This window comes from Carassius auratus, chromosome 26, assembly GCF_003368295.1.
Source record: "Carassius auratus strain Wakin chromosome 26, ASM336829v1, whole genome shotgun sequence".
NCBI lineage: Eukaryota > Metazoa > Chordata > Actinopteri > Cypriniformes > Cyprinidae > Carassius > Carassius auratus.
The window spans coordinates 22,668,361-22,687,359 of record NC_039268.1 but is presented as its reverse complement, the minus strand read 5'-3'; the positions used below and the strand labels follow the sequence as shown (position 1 = coordinate 22,687,359).

The 18,999-nt window shown below is 41.8% G+C and overlaps 1 protein-coding gene across 1 annotated transcript in view; it reads right to left on the bottom strand.

Moving 5' to 3' along the window:
* The window catches only part of LOC113044656 (solute carrier family 35 member F1-like), an 88,081-nt gene that overhangs the window by 12,413 nt on the left and 56,669 nt on the right, over positions 1-18,999 (bottom strand). The window contains exons 4-7 of the mRNA XM_026204817.1: positions 17,390-17,549; positions 9,094-9,250; positions 6,669-6,721; positions 1,335-1,489 (exon numbers count right to left, since the gene is read on the bottom strand). Of these exons, the coding sequence (XP_026060602.1) occupies positions 1,335-1,489; positions 6,669-6,721; positions 9,094-9,250; positions 17,390-17,549 (525 nt within the window). The remainder of the gene's footprint in view (positions 1-1,334; positions 1,490-6,668; positions 6,722-9,093; positions 9,251-17,389; positions 17,550-18,999) is intronic.

Below are 18,999 nucleotides of genomic sequence, written 5' to 3'. Positions count from 1 at the left end.
TTACCGCTCTGCTCAGACTGAATCTGATTTCGTTGAGCCACTTCTAACTATTCCCAGCAAGCCGAGAAACCATGCAGTAACCCTGAGCTTTCTGCCGATGGCGACAGACATGGGGGCTGGTTTCATACCCATCACTCTAATTGTATTTCATGAATACTGAAGCTCAAAAACAAGTTCCTAATACATTCACCTTGAGAGTCAAAATTCAAGCAGCTTTATTCACCAGCAAAACACCTTCCATACTTCACTTTAACAGCACAGTAACCATTCAAACGAATCAGTGTGATACTCCGTCCATATAATGATTCATTCAAAAGAAGCAAAATGTCTTTTGTTCTCCAGACAGTGTAATCTGCTCTAGACGAGGAGAGGGAGTTTAAAACACTATGCTCATTGTACAGTATGACTAATGGCTTTGTTCAGTGATGGCTTTAGTTGTAATGGTGGTGTTTAGAGATGAAGTCTCACATTGTGGCTGGATTTTTCCCTGAAGGCAAAGTGCCTCTGAAATCCCCTGATAAATCGTCTTAGTATTTCAGTGAAAAATCCTTGCTCTTTCTTTTAAGGGCGTTGTGTTATTGCATTGTGGATCTGTCTCAATTCAAAGCAGCTTCAATGCAATATGAAAGCGGTTGGTATTGAAGGACGGGGCAGCACAAACTACATTGAACCTAACGGCAAAGTAAGCACTACTGCAAACAGGGTTTGCAACTTTTTCACTCAACAGCCAATTTGGTAACTACATTAAAGTAAGGAAATTCAAAACTTTTACAGTAAAAGCTAAAACAAGCAGAAATAAAACAGATTATAAGATGGAAATCATGGCTTAGAGTTAAAGTATACTGTTGGGAAAATATTTATTTGATCCCCTGCTAATTCTGTAATCTCGTCCACTTATAAAGAAATGAAGGGTCTGTCATTTAATGGTAGATCTATTTTAACGGATAGAGACAGAATATCAACCAAAAAATCTTTTCTCATCCTGCCACAGGAAAATGGTCATGCAAAACAAAATAGTTTTTTAAGTACAAGAGATCTTAACTTATATTATAAATGGATAGACTTTGGGTGGAAAAAAATAAATGATGTGCAGAATTTAGGATTCTCTAATCTCTAAAAAACATGTTTTTGAGGATTGTGGAAGCTGCATGACTCATAATGAAATCACAGAGACCTCTGAGAAGGAGAGGAGAGAAATTCTGCTCAACATTCATGAGAGAGAAAAATGGGACAGGTGAGTAAAATTACAGCAGGTGTAATGACATACAGCTTCTGGTGGTGGTGAGGAGGTGAGAAAGAGAGAGAGCAGTGAGAGAGTGAAAGCGTATCCTAACCTTGTACTGGAACAGGAACAGGCCGCAGAAGAGGCTGTACAGGTCAGCCGTCAGCAGGGAGAGGTTCACCGCTGTGGCGCTGGTTCTTTTGATTACCACTGGCATGAAGCTGTACAAGCCAAACATACACGCGCTGAATCCAATGTACAGCAGCCCTGAGAGGACATAAAGAGTTACAGCCACATCAGTCACTATAGGGAAAATCTGAATACAACTGCATACAGTGCAATAAAGAAGAAATATCCTTAATAAAAAAAATACAAAATAAATGTTGATCAACAACCTTGAATCTTTTTTGTTTTTAATTTGGATGCATTTTTTTGTTCGATTTATCAAATTGTGAGTTAAAAAATTTGTTATTTTTAAAAAAAATATTTGAATATATGATGTAATGTATTAAAATACAATATTTAGTTAGCCCCTTTATATTATTGGCACCATAATTCATTAATAATGTACTTTAAGGTGAATATTAAAATGACATGATATTACTGTGATACCATAAAACACAGTATCATAGCACGTTTTAATCTTTTGGTTAGTGACAGTGCTGCTATGGAAGAAAAAGTACAGGATCAACTCTGAAATCCAAATAATAATGGTAAAAACAAATAATCAGCCTGTCTCCAATAAGGACAAATCAATGTCAGGATTGTATCACACTATATATTTCAGAGCTCACTGCTGTTCACACGCAGTTGGTTCTCAGGCTATGAGGCTTCGGAGATGAGCAGAAGGCTTCATAACTTATTCAGATGCCTTGCTAACACTGTTTGGAGATGTAGCACATCATAGAATTATAAGTTGTCACCTGCTATTCTGGGGAAGTTCAGATCTGTCTGTAGGCAAGGATTTACAGAAGGAATAAACCCGTTAAAAATTCTTTAATTACTTGGAGGTGATGACAACATTTTTAGAGTATTTTCAGAGTGGATGTGACAAATCTAACTAATGATGCGCCCTGAGCAATGTAACAGTACACATATATACAATAGTGGCAGAAATAGTATTAAATAATATTAAAAGGAAATATTAATATAAAATATATTTGGACACTTTTAAAAACCTAAAAAAAAAAAATGATAATAATAATAATCCAAATGCATGCATTGCATTGCATTTTATAACAACATTGTCAGGATCCTGCCCTGACAGCCCTGTCCATCTTGTCTCTGTTCCATGTTTCTTTGTTTGTTTTGTGTCTAAGCACATGGTTCTGTCTTTGTTTGTGTCTGCCACGTGCTCCCCATGTCCCACTTCCTTGTTACCCCTGGTCACGCCCCCTTGTTTAGCCCTTGTCTGCTTGATTGTTTTCACCTGATCCTCATGTGTACTGTCCTATATATTGGGGTTTCTTTCCTTGTTTCTCTGCTGGTTTGTTTTTGGTGTTTACCCGTCTTTTGGCTCAGAATTTATCCCTTTGAGCTTGATAACTATTTTGATCTCTTATCTAGTTGTTTATATCCTTTTTGGTCTTTAGCTTTGTCTAGTTTAAAAGAAAGGGAAATATTTTTGTGTATTCTAATCTAGTTTTGTTTTCATTCGATTTAAATTTTCATTTATTCTTGCTTAAGTGATTGCAGTTTTGGATTTAGTTTTGTTCTTACTCTTGGATTATAGCTTTGGTTTTCTTTTGCTTTGTTCTAACTTTGTCTTCAATTGTCTGTGTCGTTTTGAGTCTTGTTTTTGTGTATTGTCCTGTCTTGGCCCCACTCAGATTTCCTGACCACTGAACCCCACTGCCTGGAAGCAGCTCACCTCTCTCACGTGTCAAGTCTCTGGTCTTGTGAGTCTCTACCTGGCGTCTAGACTGGTGACATTTGAGTTTCACTTAAAGCTACGGGTTTCCCGTGTCTACCTGGCCCTTCCTCTGGAGCTAACTACTCTGTGCTTGGGCCAGTGGTCATCTTGGACTGTCTCAGTGGTCATCCCTCCTGCCCGTATTGTTGTCTGCCCTGCCCATCTGTTTGAACTGTTTCACCGCAAATTCCCCCAGCTGTTCCAGTCTACGTTTTGTTAATAAAATTACCCTTGTCTGCTCATTCTGCATTTGGGTCCCATTTCTTGCAGATCCCTGACAAACATTTTACATTTATTGAAACGTTTTACTTGGAAAAAGCTTTTGTTTCCTTAAAATAAAAAGCACTTTTTGATTTGTTTTCTAATGCAATGACATTCAGATTTTTTTTATAAGAATGAAAATTTGCTGAAAATTTACTCCCGATGTAGAGGTATTCAAAATATATATGAGTTTGTTTCTTAATCAGAACAAATTTGGAGAAATTTAGCATTACATCACTAGTTCATCACTGGATCCTCTGGAGTGAATGGGTGCCATCAGAATGAGAGTCCAAACAGCTGATAAACACATTACAATTATCCACCAGTAATCCACAAGTCTCAATTGGGAGACCCAGCTATTGGGTTGTTTTGACCCAGCGGCTGGGTTTAATGTTTAACCCAAATATTCTGGGTAGAAAACCAACCAGTGGGTCAAAACAACCCAATAGCTGGGTTTGTCCATATTTTAACCAGCGCTTGGTTGTATTTAACCCAGCTTTTAGAGAGTACATGTTTGCAATGATCAAAAATTCATCAATAATCATTTTAAAAACATTGCATCTGCCCAAAATACAGGTATATAATCCATAATAACACTTCCTCCAGTAAATCAGTCCCAGTCCATCCCCTGTTTTCCTCTCACAACATTAGCCACCCACATATATAAGTATGTAAACAGTGCTTGATCTGTGCATATTTCTCTCCTGATTCAGATGAGATAACTTTACATTAGAGAAAGCAATATTATGTATTGATGACTCAACATGCATCTTAACTGATGGACTGGAGTCGTGTGGATTACTTGTAGATTATTGTGATATTTTAATCAGCTGTTTGGACTCCCATTCTGACGGCACCCATTCACTGCAGAGGATCCATTGGTGAGCAAGTGATGTAATGCTAAACTTCCTCCAAATCTGTTCCGATGAAGAAACAAACTCATCTACATCTTGTAGAAGCAAATGTTCATTTTTGGGTGAACTATTCATTTAAGCACCCAAATACTTCAGAAGTCACTGTATTAATAAATATATCATACGCAATGATGCACAGATAAATATGAATTTTCTCATGCTCTTTCAAGGACGGTGGCAACATAACTAATGCATTGTCATCAACATGCCCTCGTTACTTTTCAAGGGCATCACAGTTTTGGCGGGAGACGTTCTTTCTTCTGGCATAAAGCACGTTACTTGCAACAGCCCTGACAGTTAATGACGTTGCCCCCTCAAGCGACTCTAGACTTGCTAATGTCCCTGTGACAAGCCAGCATCCTCCTGGGATCCAACCCAAATGCTGCCTTTGGCACAGCCTCTCAACACTTCATCAAGCCGCATCAATCTGGATTAAATTTAAGTGACTTCCTGGGTCATAAAATACACCAAATTTGAGGACGCAAGTTTTGCCAAGTCACATCCAAACAGGATTACAAACCAAATTATATTTATAATTATTTCAAATCAGATGCATTTAACAGTAACTGTGATAAAATTACTGTAACGCACTGCCTTGAGTGGCTCATTGCTTTAATAAAACTGCATTTGTTGTTTGCGCATACATTTTCTCAGAAGACGTGAGCAGGCGTGTGTATTTATACACGGGGTAGAGATGTCACAGACTGCATAAGCAATTAATTTTGTTAATTGTCTTTTGTCAACAGTTTACATATGCTTGTTATTGTCAGCGAGGAAGTCAAATTGAAAGTCACATCTTCTGGTTTATTTGGCGCTCCAGCACCTCTCCCCGAGCTCAGCAGCACGTGCACAGCAATATTTAATCAGCCCCATCCATTCACAGCTGTCTGGTGTTTTTTCTAAGGGGGTTTCAAAACTAGACCCCTATAAGTTTGAGTGCAGTGCTATGAAAGCTGTTTTCTGAACTCAGCTGCACACAAGATCTCTTGAAAGTGGGGGTCTGGAGTGTGCTTTATGCGCTTTGTGATTTATACTTGCAATGAAAGCTATCCAGACTAATTTGAGGAAATGAACCACTATCGATGATGCATATTTTGTTATATCTGTCACAAAACATTCCCAAGATAAATGGAAAATGCTTACTGGTTGACAAAGGAAATTGAATTCTTGTTAGAAATATGGGCAGAAAAAACTGACTCAATCGATTAAATAGCATAGACTGTTCTGGTATAACTTATTCCTGTGACGGCAAAGCTGAATTATCAGCATCATTACTCCAGTCTTCAGTTTCTTATTGCACCAAATTAGCATATTAGAATGATTACTGAAAGATCACGTCTTTCAGTAATCATTCTAGTATGCTGATTTGGTGCAATAAGAAAATACATTTAATTATCATGATACAATCAACAACAACAAAATATTGTTTTTTTGCAGTGTTGCTTATCTTGAAGATTAATGTAGTTTTAAAGATTTATAAATACTTTTACAGTATTTAGTAAAAGTAAAAGTAACAGTAAAATAAATAAATACCCATTTAGAAATATTTTTTGCAAAGTGACTAAGAAATGTACTTATAAAACGAATCAATAAAAATGGTTTCTTAAATGTACTTTAGCATAACACTTAAATAAACTTACGTGTTATTTAAGTTTATTTTATTTAGCCAAATATATTTAGTTTATTTTTTATATTATATAATATATTATATATTATATATATTTATATTATTTATATTATTTTATGTTACTTTTGTCACTACTATATATACTTATATATCTTTTTTTTTTTATAAAGTTTTTATAATAGCTGTCAGTTGAATTCTTAATGTAATGCAACTAATTGGACAAACATTTCTGAAAAATTGTAAAAGAAATTGCAATATTGCTGTTTCTTCTGCATTTTTACTAAATAATTGCCACATTGGTGAGCATAAAATGCTAATAATTTTTTTTATTACTAATTGTAGTCTATGAAACGAGATCAGTTTACCCTTTTCTTAGACTTAATTTTGTATATTGTATTGTAAAAATAAGTGTATTTTGTTACAAAAATACTGATTCTCCATTTGTTTTTAACTTTTTATTTTTAATAAGTGAAAACTATCTAACCAAGCAATACGACAACAATTGTTCATGACTTCATGTTAAATATGCATTCTCTAAAAACAAATGTGTAATTTAGTGAACTTATTTTTTTAAATGGACAAAAAGACTTGCTAATAATGAAATTATTTGCAGTGAAACCGCTTTAAGGTTCAGCGGTACATTGTGAAAAGAGACCAGTTGGAGAGGGAGGATTATTGAATTCAACTCAGGCTGGGATGAAAGTGTGAAAACTGTCAAAATCACCAGCTTACCGATCTGCCAGTCCCACTGCACCTTCAGAAGCTCCTTGTGCTCCATAATGGCCCTGAAAAACAGAAACACAGCACTCCCATCAGCCACAGCTGAGCTAGGGAAAAACCAGAAAGTCAATAAAAGATAAATAGCGACAGCACCGAAGTCTCGACAGCATGCTTCATTTTGACAGGAGTGCGATTTCTGCAACTACGGCCAGTTTGACAAATCCAGCCAGCTTCAGCAAAGAGCGGTCAATCTCCCCTGAAGCCCTCCTGAACAGTCCGAGGGATTCTCGTGACACGTCATCCCATCCACCCCCCTATGCACAAATAAAGCCACACGGGAAACAATCCTCTGGCCCCTTGTGACACCTCTGTAGAGCTGTCACAGATGATCTGTTGCCAAGGCTACAAGTCTCATCGGCCGACAGCATCTAGAGGTGCATCAGCGGGAGACCGATCCTGAATCCCTGAAGCCTGCAGATGAATCTAGTTGATGCAGGCAGAGAAAGAGAGAGAATATTCTAGATCCAGTGAGGTTGTCACACTGCTTCCTCCAGAGCCCTTTATGAAGCAATCAGACTTTAACTGAAAGCAGTGTTTGACTGTCGTCCACAGTTCCAGTCTGCTGTCAGATATGAATGCCTTTCAGCAAAATTACACCCAGCTGGCATGGATAAACAGTGTCATTGGGGTTTATGTAAATACGCCACAAATATAGATGTTAAAGCGCATTGAAGCTCCGGCAGCAGGGGAATAAAGGTGTTAGATGAGAATGTGACTCCAGCTGGAGCAGCTGTATGTTTGCTGCGGGACGCAGGCTGTCCAAATGGGTCTCGTTTGTGGAAGGATAAAAAAGACGGCAGACGAGAACCTTCCAGCTGGCTGGTGGTTGGAAGTAACTGGGATATGTGGAGCTGGAGATCCAAACGGCTCTGGTGGAAATGATAATGAAACATGCAGGCTGTGTAACAGTTAGGACGATCTGAGGATGACGGCAGGTGGATGGCAATCCAACTAGAAAAAAATAGTTTCTTTGAAGACTACGAGAAGATGATCTCCTGCTACTAGAGCTATGGTGAAACAGTTAACAGGAAACCCTGGAGTAACTTGGTGTAAAGGATCTGAACCAAGGGTACAACGGTGATAGACTATGGGCCCTATCATACACCCGGAGCAATGCGACGCAAGGCACGGCGCAAGTGTGTTTGCTAGTTTCAGTCCAGCGCCGTTCGCATTTTCCCGTCCAAACCCACGCCGCTTAATTAGCAAATGCATTTGCGCCCATTTGTGCTATTTTAAGGAGATGAAAATAGACTGCGCCATAGACCAACTCAAACTTGGTCTAAAGTCTAAAGTCTGGCGCAATGTTTTTTCTTTGTTATTTAAAGAACGTGTTGGTAGAAAATGCGCCTCTGGGTGGGTCCACAGTGTGCGTTGACCTTGCTTATTACACACAAGGATCCGCATCACACAAACATGCCAAATATTAAAAACAAAAGGATTACAGTGTAAAAAAATATTATTGTGTAGGCTACATAAATGTAAAAATTGTAATGATAGATAGTCATTGCGTGTATTAGAATTAGGCTACCTATTTGCAATTCAGCCTAATACTAGTTAAAATGATGAATGAAATTGGCTAATTAATTGAACAATCGTGCCAATACACAAATATATATATATTAACTGACTCATCGCGCAGAGCTTTGGTGGATTCCTGCTTGTCTCTTAGATGATCTGATCGGTTTCTCCGCTTGAAGCATTCAGCTTTTCCGCTAACAAATTCCGTTAAATTAAACGTTAATATAAGAATCACTGAATTATAATGCACAGTATGAAAAATGGATATTCATTTTGAGGTTATATTTCAAAGTGTTATTAAATATAAACTTGAAGTGAGTATTAGATGACAGCAGTGGACAGGTGTAAAAATGTAAAAATAAGGAAAATGAACATGAAAATGCTGATATATATAAAATCTTAACTAATAGAGATAAATTGTATAACTGTATAGATAAATAAATAAGCGATAAAGTGTAAAACTGCATGGTACCAACATTATATCAGTATTTTATTTTTGTGATCGCAAAGCTAAAAAGATTTAAAACAACATTTATTTGAAATATAAATCTTTTGTAACATCTCTTTACTGTCACTTTTGATAAATTGAATGCATTCTTGCTGAATAAAAGTATTAATTTGAAAAGAAAAATATTACGGACCTCAATCTTTTCAATGGTATAGTATATATACTCTGCATCCCTAAATTACAATCATTGAAAAGACTGTCATCTTAAAGAGCATTTTATTGAACAAAAAACATATTTTTCATAAGTTTAAAAGCATTTTGATGGCCTCAAAGCTAAAAGGCCTGGAGGAAAGGCCACAAATCTACAATTACAATTATTTGATCTTTAAAAGTGAACAGTAAGAGACTCACAGTTGGATACCACTGAAGAAGGAGCCAAAGAGACCCATCATTCCCAGGAATTCGACCCGGCTCAGGTTCTTCACGATGAACTCCTCACATACATTTGAGATGCCGTACAGCGTCGCTCCCGCAAGAACCAATAAATCCCCTAAAAGCTTATGGTCCCCTGTAAAAAATAGATATGAGACATTTATTAGGTGTGAAGAAGGACTTACTGTTATGGGGATTAGCCAATCAGCGGCTTCGTTTCGGGGTCACAGAGAGAACACAGTTTTAGCGCTAACAGTTTTAGTTTCGTTTTGAGTTGGTTGTGAGATTGGCCGGTAAACGCATTGTAGAATTTACTGAGGTGAATAGATGTCTTCCATGTCAATATCTGTGCATGTGTGCGTTCAGAGACATGTGAGTACCCTGATCTAAATGTTTACGTATGTGTATTTCGGTGCCTTGGGTTGTTAAGAGTTTATTCTGAGATACTCTATTGAAATGCAGTATGTTAGCATAAAGTTCGCTAGCATTATGTTAATGCCTATTAATATTATTTTTATATTAATATTGTGTTTATATGTGTTCTCACTTGACACTTTATAGTTTTTATCTGAGAGTAATTATGGTTGAGAAGTAGAGACCTAGGTTTTTTGGTTTGATAGTAGTGATAACTAGCAGTATGAAGACAGTTCTTTAAGGCAATAAGAAGATAATGTTTTTATCTGGTATTTTATTTTGGTTATTTGATATGTATAAGCAGCTAATGCTACTTAAAGGGAAATGTATAATAATTACAAGTTATTACCTTTGCTAATTGAATCATGTCAGCACTGTTGTTTATTTGTATTCTGATATTTTCTTTCTTTTATTGTTTATTGTAGAACCACACACACCTACTGTACGTACATGAAGACAGATAATCCTCTGCTGAGTGTCAATAAAACCATCAAAGAGATTTACAGCATCCAATTGCATTCTTATCGATGCACCACAGTGGTCACTTGTCCCCAACTAGCTACAGTTACAGTCCTAGCTATCAAGTCGTCATTACAAATTTGGTCCTTCGAGCCGGATTCAGTTTGTGACCGCTGTGCGTGAGGATGTTCCCATATGCGAGAGAGGAGGCAACGCCACTTACTGATACCCGCCCGAGACGTCAGATACGTCCGCCAGCCTGGTTTGCTGATTATGAAGTCTCCCTGCCTGTTGTGGAGAGACCCTCCCCGGCTGCAGCACTCTCCTCGCAGCCCCCCCATCAGATGCAGGAGCCTTACTATGGTGGTGACAGGATCGATCAGCTGTTAACATGCACCTCCCAGCTTTATGATCAGTGGAATCAGACTGGTGCTCGCCCTAAGTATCCCAGAGATTCAGCGTTCTCAGGACCCCATTATCAGAGCACCCCAGACCCACTGTCTCACAGAGTAAACTCAGGGGCTTCACCTGAAATATTAGATGAGCTGCAAAAGATTAGGGAGGATAACCGAAGACTTCAACTTATCATAATGGAGATGCAAACACAGCTTAGTTCAAGAAGAGGCCCAGATCCATCACAACACACTGCGCTCTCCCCCGAGGAGTACAGCCCGAACGTGCAGTCGGGAGTGCACGCTGCATCCATTAGCTCACCAAGGCCCACAACACAAGTTACGGTCCATAACACATTAGCACCTGTCCAGGTACCCAGTGAAGTAGAAGTGGACGATGAAGACTGGCCCCTTCCCCCCCCTCCAGTGGCAGATGATGAGGAGAAGCCACAGCTATCCACTACCACACTGTCCACAGAGTTAGTAGCAGAACTAATGACATGCCTTAAGAAGATGGGGATCACTCAAGATCAGCTTCCTGGAATGCCGGCATTTGGCAATGATAATCGGGTTGCATCTGGTCAGATGAGGAGGTCACACCAACCAACGGATCCACAAGTCCGTCCACAGATATCACCCCCTTTAGTTCCTCATGAGCCAGGCGCAGCTAATGAAACGAGACACGAGGACTCTCACACTCGCCGAGCAACGGAGTACATATATCGGGGTCCTCAACCCACCATCCCAGACTTTAATAGAGGGGACCCTCGTGAGTTTGCTAGGCTGAAGACCTCCCTGGAAAATCTACTCCCCCATGATGCTACGGAGAGGTTTAAATATCAGATTTTAGTTGATCATCTCAAATTTGAAGAAGCGCTCCTTATCGCAGATTCATACACCAACTCTACACAACCCTACACTGACACTATGGCCTCATTAACAGAGCATTATGGGCAACCTCACCAGCTAGCATTAAGGCGCATTGCAGATCTGATGGAGGCGCCTAACATTCGTAGTCAGGACATCACTGCCTTTAAAGGATTTGCTCTCAGGGTGAGAGCCTTGGTTGGCATGCTCGACCAGCTTGGAGAGAAAGGTCATATTGAGCTTCAGTGTGGGTCTCATGTCACTAGGCTTATGTCCAAGCTTCCACAAGATCTGCGGTCTGGGTTTATGAGATACCTACATCCCCTCAGCATCCGTGTCCCTACGCTATTAGACTTCGCCCGCTGGCTGGAGTTTGAGCTGCAGATTCAGGAGTATGGATATGAGTCCCGACCCCAAGAGAACCCAGACAGTAAGAGGGATAGACGGAAGGACTCGAAGTTTGGCAGGCTAACCACAGTCCTCCATGGAGCTGAACAATCTTCTAGTTGCCCGACTGTCCCAGTATTCTCATCTACCAGTGCCAATCCACAAGGCAAAGTCGCCCTACCCTGCCCATACTGTACCGACGCCCTGCATTATTTGAACCAGTGCACTAACTTCAGCCGGTTAACCACTGAGCAGCGGAGAGACTGGGTTAAGAAAAACAGGCGGTGCTGGCGTTGTGGTCGTTGTCACCAGGCCGCACAGTGCAAACTTAAGGCCAGGTGCAAGAATTGTAATGGCAGACATCTGGAAGCTCTCCATGACCTTAACTTTAGACCAGCCATAGTGACACCAGCCACAGAGAACACATCATGCTTAGTGAGTACTGCTAATGAAGTTCTCTATCTTGATAGGCCGTCTGGCAGCAGTCAGGTGCTCCTAAAGGTGACAAAGGTTGTGCTACACAATGGACAGCATGCCATGGAGACCTACGCGATACTGGATGATGGGTCAGAGCGCACGATGCTACTTCCAGCCGCCGCTAAGGAGCTTAAACTTAAAGGGGAGTCAGAGAACCTTGCTTTAAGGACGGTGCGCCAGGATCTTAGGGTTCTACAAGGAATGTCGGTCTCATTCTCAATTTCTCCTGCTAGGCACCCCCAAAAGACTTACAAGATCCGGAGAGCCTTTACTGCTGATCAATTGGGCCTTGCAGAGCATTCACAACCGGTGAAGACTCTTCAGCGCAAATATAAGCACCTGAGGGGACTTCCTTTGCAAACACTGGAATGCGTTCACCCCATGGTCCTCATTGGGTCAGACTATACGCACCTGATCACCCCAGTAGAGCCGGTTCGTATGGGTCCACCTGGCGGACCAGCTGCTGTAAAGACCAAGTTGGGCTGGACTATTCAGGGCCCAACCAAGATCATCCGACAGCATCTTCAGCCGCAGCAGTGTCTGCATATATCCACACAGTCACCCTCTGCAGAGCTCCTTTATCACGTGGAGAAATTATGGAAAATGGATGTACTGCCGTTCAGGAGTGATAAGGTAGTGGTCCGCTCAAAGCAAGATCAAGAGGCAGTTCGCATGCTGGAAACCAAGACAGTGAGGGTGGAAGTCGACGGAGTACATCGTTACGCCACCCCCTTGCTTCGTGTTAATAACATGCCGTGTCTCCACGCCCCCAAAGATGCTGTACTGGCGAGTCTGCGGAGCACTGAGAGACGTCTGATGAAAGACCCAACACGAGCATCAGCCTATGCAGCAGAGATCCTGAAATTGGAACAGGCGGGGTACGTGAAGAAGGTAGCAGAGGAAGATCTGAGCACATCAAGAGAGTCCTGGTTTATACCTCACCACATGGTGAGTCATAATGGAAAAAACAGGCTTGTATTTAACTGCTCCTTTGTATACAAGGGCTACAACCTAAATGAGCTTCTACTGCCAGGCCCAACATTGACCTCCAGCCTGCTAGGTGTCCTGTTGAGATTCAGGGAGCATGTTGTTGCTATAAGCAGCGACATAAAAGGCATGTTCCATCAGATCAGGTTACTGCCAGAAGACAGATCTCTGCTTCGTTTCGTGTGGAGGGACATGAATAAAGAGGCACCACCCGGCGTCTATGAGTGGCAGGTCCTCCCCTTTGGAACAACATGCAGCCCCTGCTGTGCAACGTTTGCACTGCAGAAGCATGTGACAGATCACAGCCAGCTAGAGGAGGATGTCCGGGTGGCCGTCGAGCGCCACTTTTATGTGGATAACCACTTACAGAGCCTCTCCTCCTCTACAGCAGCAAGACAGCTGGTTGACAAATTGAATAGGTTATTGGCCTCAGGGGGGTTTGAGCTGCGTCAGTGGGCTAGTAATGTTCCCGAAGTTATCAGTCACCTTCCTAAAGGAGCAAGATCCCAGAACAGCGAGTTATGGCTCACAGAGTCAATGGAGGATCCACAGGAGCTTGCACTTGGACTCAGATGGCTTTGCGCCTCAGACACTCTGGCCTACAAGTGTAACGTCACTGACCGTCCCACACCAACTATGAGGAACATCTATAGTACACTGGCACGGCTTTTTGATCCGCTAGGCTTTCTCGTTCCCTTCGCCACGCGGGCCAAAATCATTGTGCAGCACCTATGGAACAAAGAGAGGGAGTGGGATGACCCGTCGCTGCCAGATGATGCCCTCAAGGCCTGGCTAACTTGGGAGAATGAGCTGCAACACCTTCCAGAGATTGTCTTGCCACGGTGCTACACAAGTCCCCCTCTGGACCACCCCAGTTCTGTCAGAAGCCTTCATATATTCTGTGACGCATCTGAGAAAGCTTACGGTTCAGTTGCGTACCTTCGTACAGAGGGTTCAGGTGGTAAGGTGGAGGTGGCCTTTCTGACTGCACGGTCGAGAGTGGCCCCCAAGCGCCAACAGTCGATACCTCGATTAGAGCTGTGTGCAGCGGTGACTGGAGCTCAGCTAGCAGTGCTGTTGCAGCGTGAACTCACCCTGGTAATACATGGAGTGGTGCTTTGGACAGACTCCACCACGGTTCTCACGTGGCTTCAGTCAGACTCTTGCAGGTTTAAGGTGTTTGTGGGCACCAGAGTCGCTGAGATCCAGGAGCTGACTGATGCTCAAGCATGGAGGTATGTGGATTCTGAAAGTAATCCCGCAGATGACATTACGCGCGGGAAGACCCTGAGGGAGCTGGCAGGGGAGAGCCGGTGGAACCATGGCCCAGCCTTTTTGCGCCTGTCACCTCAGCAATGGCCTACTAAGCCACAGGCTGAGCAGTTGGATGCCACAGAGCTTCGCAAGGCCACATTTTGCGGCTCCATCATCACCGTTCCTCTTCCACCCTTATTTGATGCCAGCCAATTCAATGGTTTCAGGGACATGATCGAGGCAATTGTGAGGTTCCGCCATGGGGCGGCAGGTAGTCAGTCAATGCCATCTGCACAAGACTATCAGGATGCTGAGATAGACCTACTGAGACGAGTTCAGTTAGACTGCTTTGAGGAAGACTTTCAACACCTTTCAGAAAGAAAACCCGTCCCTTCCACCAGCCGTTTGATTACATTAGCTCCTGAATATGATGATCAACTGAAGCTGATTCGGGTTGGAGGCAGATTGCGTCAGACTACCTTGCTGGACACAGAAGCCATTCATCCCATAGTTCTGGATCCAGCTCACCAGGTGACTAAACTTATCATTCAAGATGCTGACCGAGACCTCCATCATCCAGGCTCAGAGCGATTATTTGCAGAACTTCGCAGACGATACTGGATTCTTCGTGGAAGAGAAGCTGTGAAGCGGCACCAGTTCTCCTGTCCTGATTGTCGGAGATGGAGAGCGAAGCCTGCAGTGCCACAAATGGCAGACTTACCTCCCGCCCGTCTGCGGTTGATGAAGCCTCCTTACTTCTCTACCGGAATGGATTGTTTCGGGCCCTTCACGGTCAAAATCGGACGGCGTAATGAGAAACGTTGGGGTATACTATTTAAGTGCCTCACTACCCGAGCAGTCCATATCGACGTCCTGACTAGTCTCGATCAGGATTCCTTCCTGATGGCCCTCCGCAGATTTATCTCACGCAGGGGAAAACCAGCGGAGCTTCTGTCGGATCAGGGCACGAATTTCAGAGGAGGTGAGAGGGAAATCCATGAGTCTTTCAAGGCACTGCACCCCACTTTACAGGCAGAACTGGCCAAACATCAGATCCAGTTTAGATTTAACCCTCCAAGTGCCCCTCACTTTGGTGGTGCATGGGAGAGGGAAATAAAATCTATCAAAGCTGCCCTGTATGCAACAATTCAGATGCAGACGGTGACAGAAGAAGTCCTGCGCACGGTCCTGATTGAGATCGAGGGCATCCTAAACTCTAAGCCCTTGGGGTATGTGTCCAGTGACGTCGCGGACCCTGATCCAGTAACCCCCAATTTGCTTGTGATGGGGCGGCCCGACCCCTCACTGCCCCAGGTGTTGTATCCTGAGTCCGAGCTGTTGAGCCGCCGCCGCTGGAGGCATACACAGGTCCTTGCCGACCAATTTTGGAGGGCATTTATCAGGCACTATCTGCCGGCCCTGCAAACGCGCACCAAGTGGCAGAAAGATGTGGCCCCATTACAACCTGGTACTGTCGTCATGATCATTGATCCGCAGCTCCCGAGGGCGCTCTGGCCTATTGGTCGCATCACAAAGGTTATCCCAGGTGCAGATGGGAGGATAAGGACAGCGGAGATCCAGGTGAACGACAGGAAATACATCAGGCCAGTTGCCCGTCTTGTTCAACTTCCTGCCATACCTGAGACAGCACCTGAGACCAACAGTCCTTCTATGGGACAGCAAATTTGACTGTGCAAATTTGGGGGCGGCTGTGAAGAAGGACTTACTGTTATGGGGATTAGCCAATCAGCGGCTTCGTTTCGGGGTCACAGAGAGAACACAGTTTTAGCGCTAACAGTTTTAGTTTCGTTTTGAGTTGGTTGTGAGATTGGCCGGTAAACGCATTGTAGAATTTACTGAGGTGAATAGATGTCTTCCATGTCAATATCTGTGCATGTGTGCGTTCAGAGACATGTGAGTACCCTGATCTAAATGTTTACGTATGTGTATTTCGGTGCCTTGGGTTGTTAAGAGTTTATTCTGAGATACTCTATTGAAATGCAGTATGTTAGCATAAAGTTCGCTAGCATTATGTTAATGCCTATTAATATTATTTTTATATTAATATTGTGTTTATATGTGTTCTCACTTGACACTTTATAGTTTTTATCTGAGAGTAATTATGGTTGAGAAGTAGAGACCTAGGTTTTTTGGTTTGATAGTAGTGATAACTAGCAGTATGAAGACAGTTCTTTAAGGCAATAAGAAGATAATGTTTTTATCTGGTATTTTATTTTGGTTATTTGATATGTATAAGCAGCTAATGCTACTTAAAGGGAAATGTATAATAATTACAAGTTATTACCTTTGCTAATTGAATCATGTCAGCACTGTTGTTTATTTGTATTCTGATATTTTCTTTCTTTTATTGTTTATTGTAGAACCACACACACCTACTGTACGTACATGAAGACAGATAATCCTCTGCTGAGTGTCAATAAAACCATCAAAGAGATTTACAGCATCCAATTGCATTCTTATCGATGCACCACAGTGGTCACTTGTCCCCAACTAGCTACAGTTACAGTCCTAGCTATCAAGTCGTCATTACATTAGGTATTACATATTAATCGGAATACATACTTTACAGAAATCTCAGTTCTCAGGGAACAAGCATACTAACAAAATGTATACTCGAATGTGCTGCAAGTCACTCTGGAAGAAGCATCTGCCAAATGCATAAATGTAAATGTAACATTAACTCAGCAGTAGGTAAATTATTCAGAGACAACACTAACAACAGCAGAATCGCTGCGAATTAGTGTGATTTTCATTAGACTGCCCCGTGGGGAAAGCTGTGTGTGAAATCGTATGAACAAGCCCCTACTGTTCATTCATATTTAATAACAGACTCTGAAACTGAATCAATCCGCATGATCTAAGCTTCTCGGGAGGATTGGGCAGTGCTTTACACTGATGTAACGTCTGGACTGTGGCTGCACGTGAAACAAAATGCCACCCAAGGGAAACGAGAGAGGGTTATTGTGCGGGTTAATATTCAGGGTGTACCGCAGCATCGTGGAGGGGTGAGGACTTACCAAGGCCTTGCTGTCGGCCCACCATGACGTCAGCGCCCACCATGCAGCCCATGCCCAGGAGACACACGCCCACACCCACAAAGTGCAGCACTTTATACCTGACTAACAGGAAGAACCAGGACAGCAGCAACACCACAGGGATCACGAAGCAGTCCAGCAGCTGTAGAATACATTGAAAATCTGTATTCAATAAAAATCTAAATCCTGTTTTGACATATTTCATATTCATATAAAATAACTCATTCAAAATAACTCAAAAAGGACAATAATGACAGACAAATAGACAGAACAAAAGATGATAGAAAGACAAATAGATGGAACAATATGCGACAGACAGACAGCTAGACAGATGATAGACAGACAGACAGACAGACAGACAGATAGAGAGAAAGACAGACAGACAGACAGACAGACAGACAGACAGAGAGACAGACAGACAGATAGAGAGAGAGACAGACAGACAGCTAGACAGATGATAGACAGACAGACAGACAGATAGATAGAGAGAGAGACAGACAGACAGACAGACAGACAGACAGATAGAGAGAGAGACAGACAGACACATATAGAGAGAGACAGACAGACAGACAGATAGATAGACGGATAGACAGACTGACAGACCGACAGACAGATAGATAGACGGATAGACAGACAGATAGATAGACAGATAGACAGATGATAGATAGACAGACAGACAGACAGACAGACAGACAGACAGACAGATAGACAGATAGACAGATAGACAGATAGACAGATAGATAGATAGATAGATAGATAGATAGATAGATAGATAGATAGATAGATACTAAACTCACTGTCATTAAGTTAATGAACATCCCTAGATGGAAGTGTGTTTAAGTAGCTCTCTGCTGTGATTTAGCAGTGCTCACTGGGCTTATTTGAGTTAACTGATACCATTCCAGAGTCCAATTTATAGCTCTAACCTGTTCATATTCCTCTAGTGAGGTACCGAAAAGTTTAGAGAAAATAAATTTTTCATAAGGCCTCAATGACTGAAGGACACACAAGTGATATAATGAGGTCATAAAATTTATACAGCGCCTCCATTTATGCACCAAATGTCCAAGAGACATTTCTTTAAACTCCACAATTTTTGGCTCAGTCGATAAAACGAAGAAGAGAAAAGGAGAGAAAGAAGAGAAAATATAAGCCGAATTAGTCAAGATATTTGCATTCTGGACCTTAGCCAACACCATGAACCTCTATAACAAGTAATCATCTACCCTTAATGGGCAAATGTTTTAAAGAGCAGCATGACTGCCTATTAATATTGATGAGCCGTTGTGTAACCTCATTACTGTATATATAAAAATGTTAAAATACGCTCGTTGTGAACCATAGAGGAAAGGCACGCAAAAGTTTGGGAGGTAGGAAGCATCTCTTTACACAGAGAAGAGCAAAACATGAACAAAAGTTAATATACTTTTACTCAAAAATTTACTAATGTCCTACTACTAGGCTATTGAAAAATTACCTTGATAACCGCAGACCATAATAACTACAAGTTAATACTGAAAATTATTATTTATTTAAACGATTATTTATCTTTTTTGATACTTTAGTAGATAGATCGATAGAACACTTTCTGT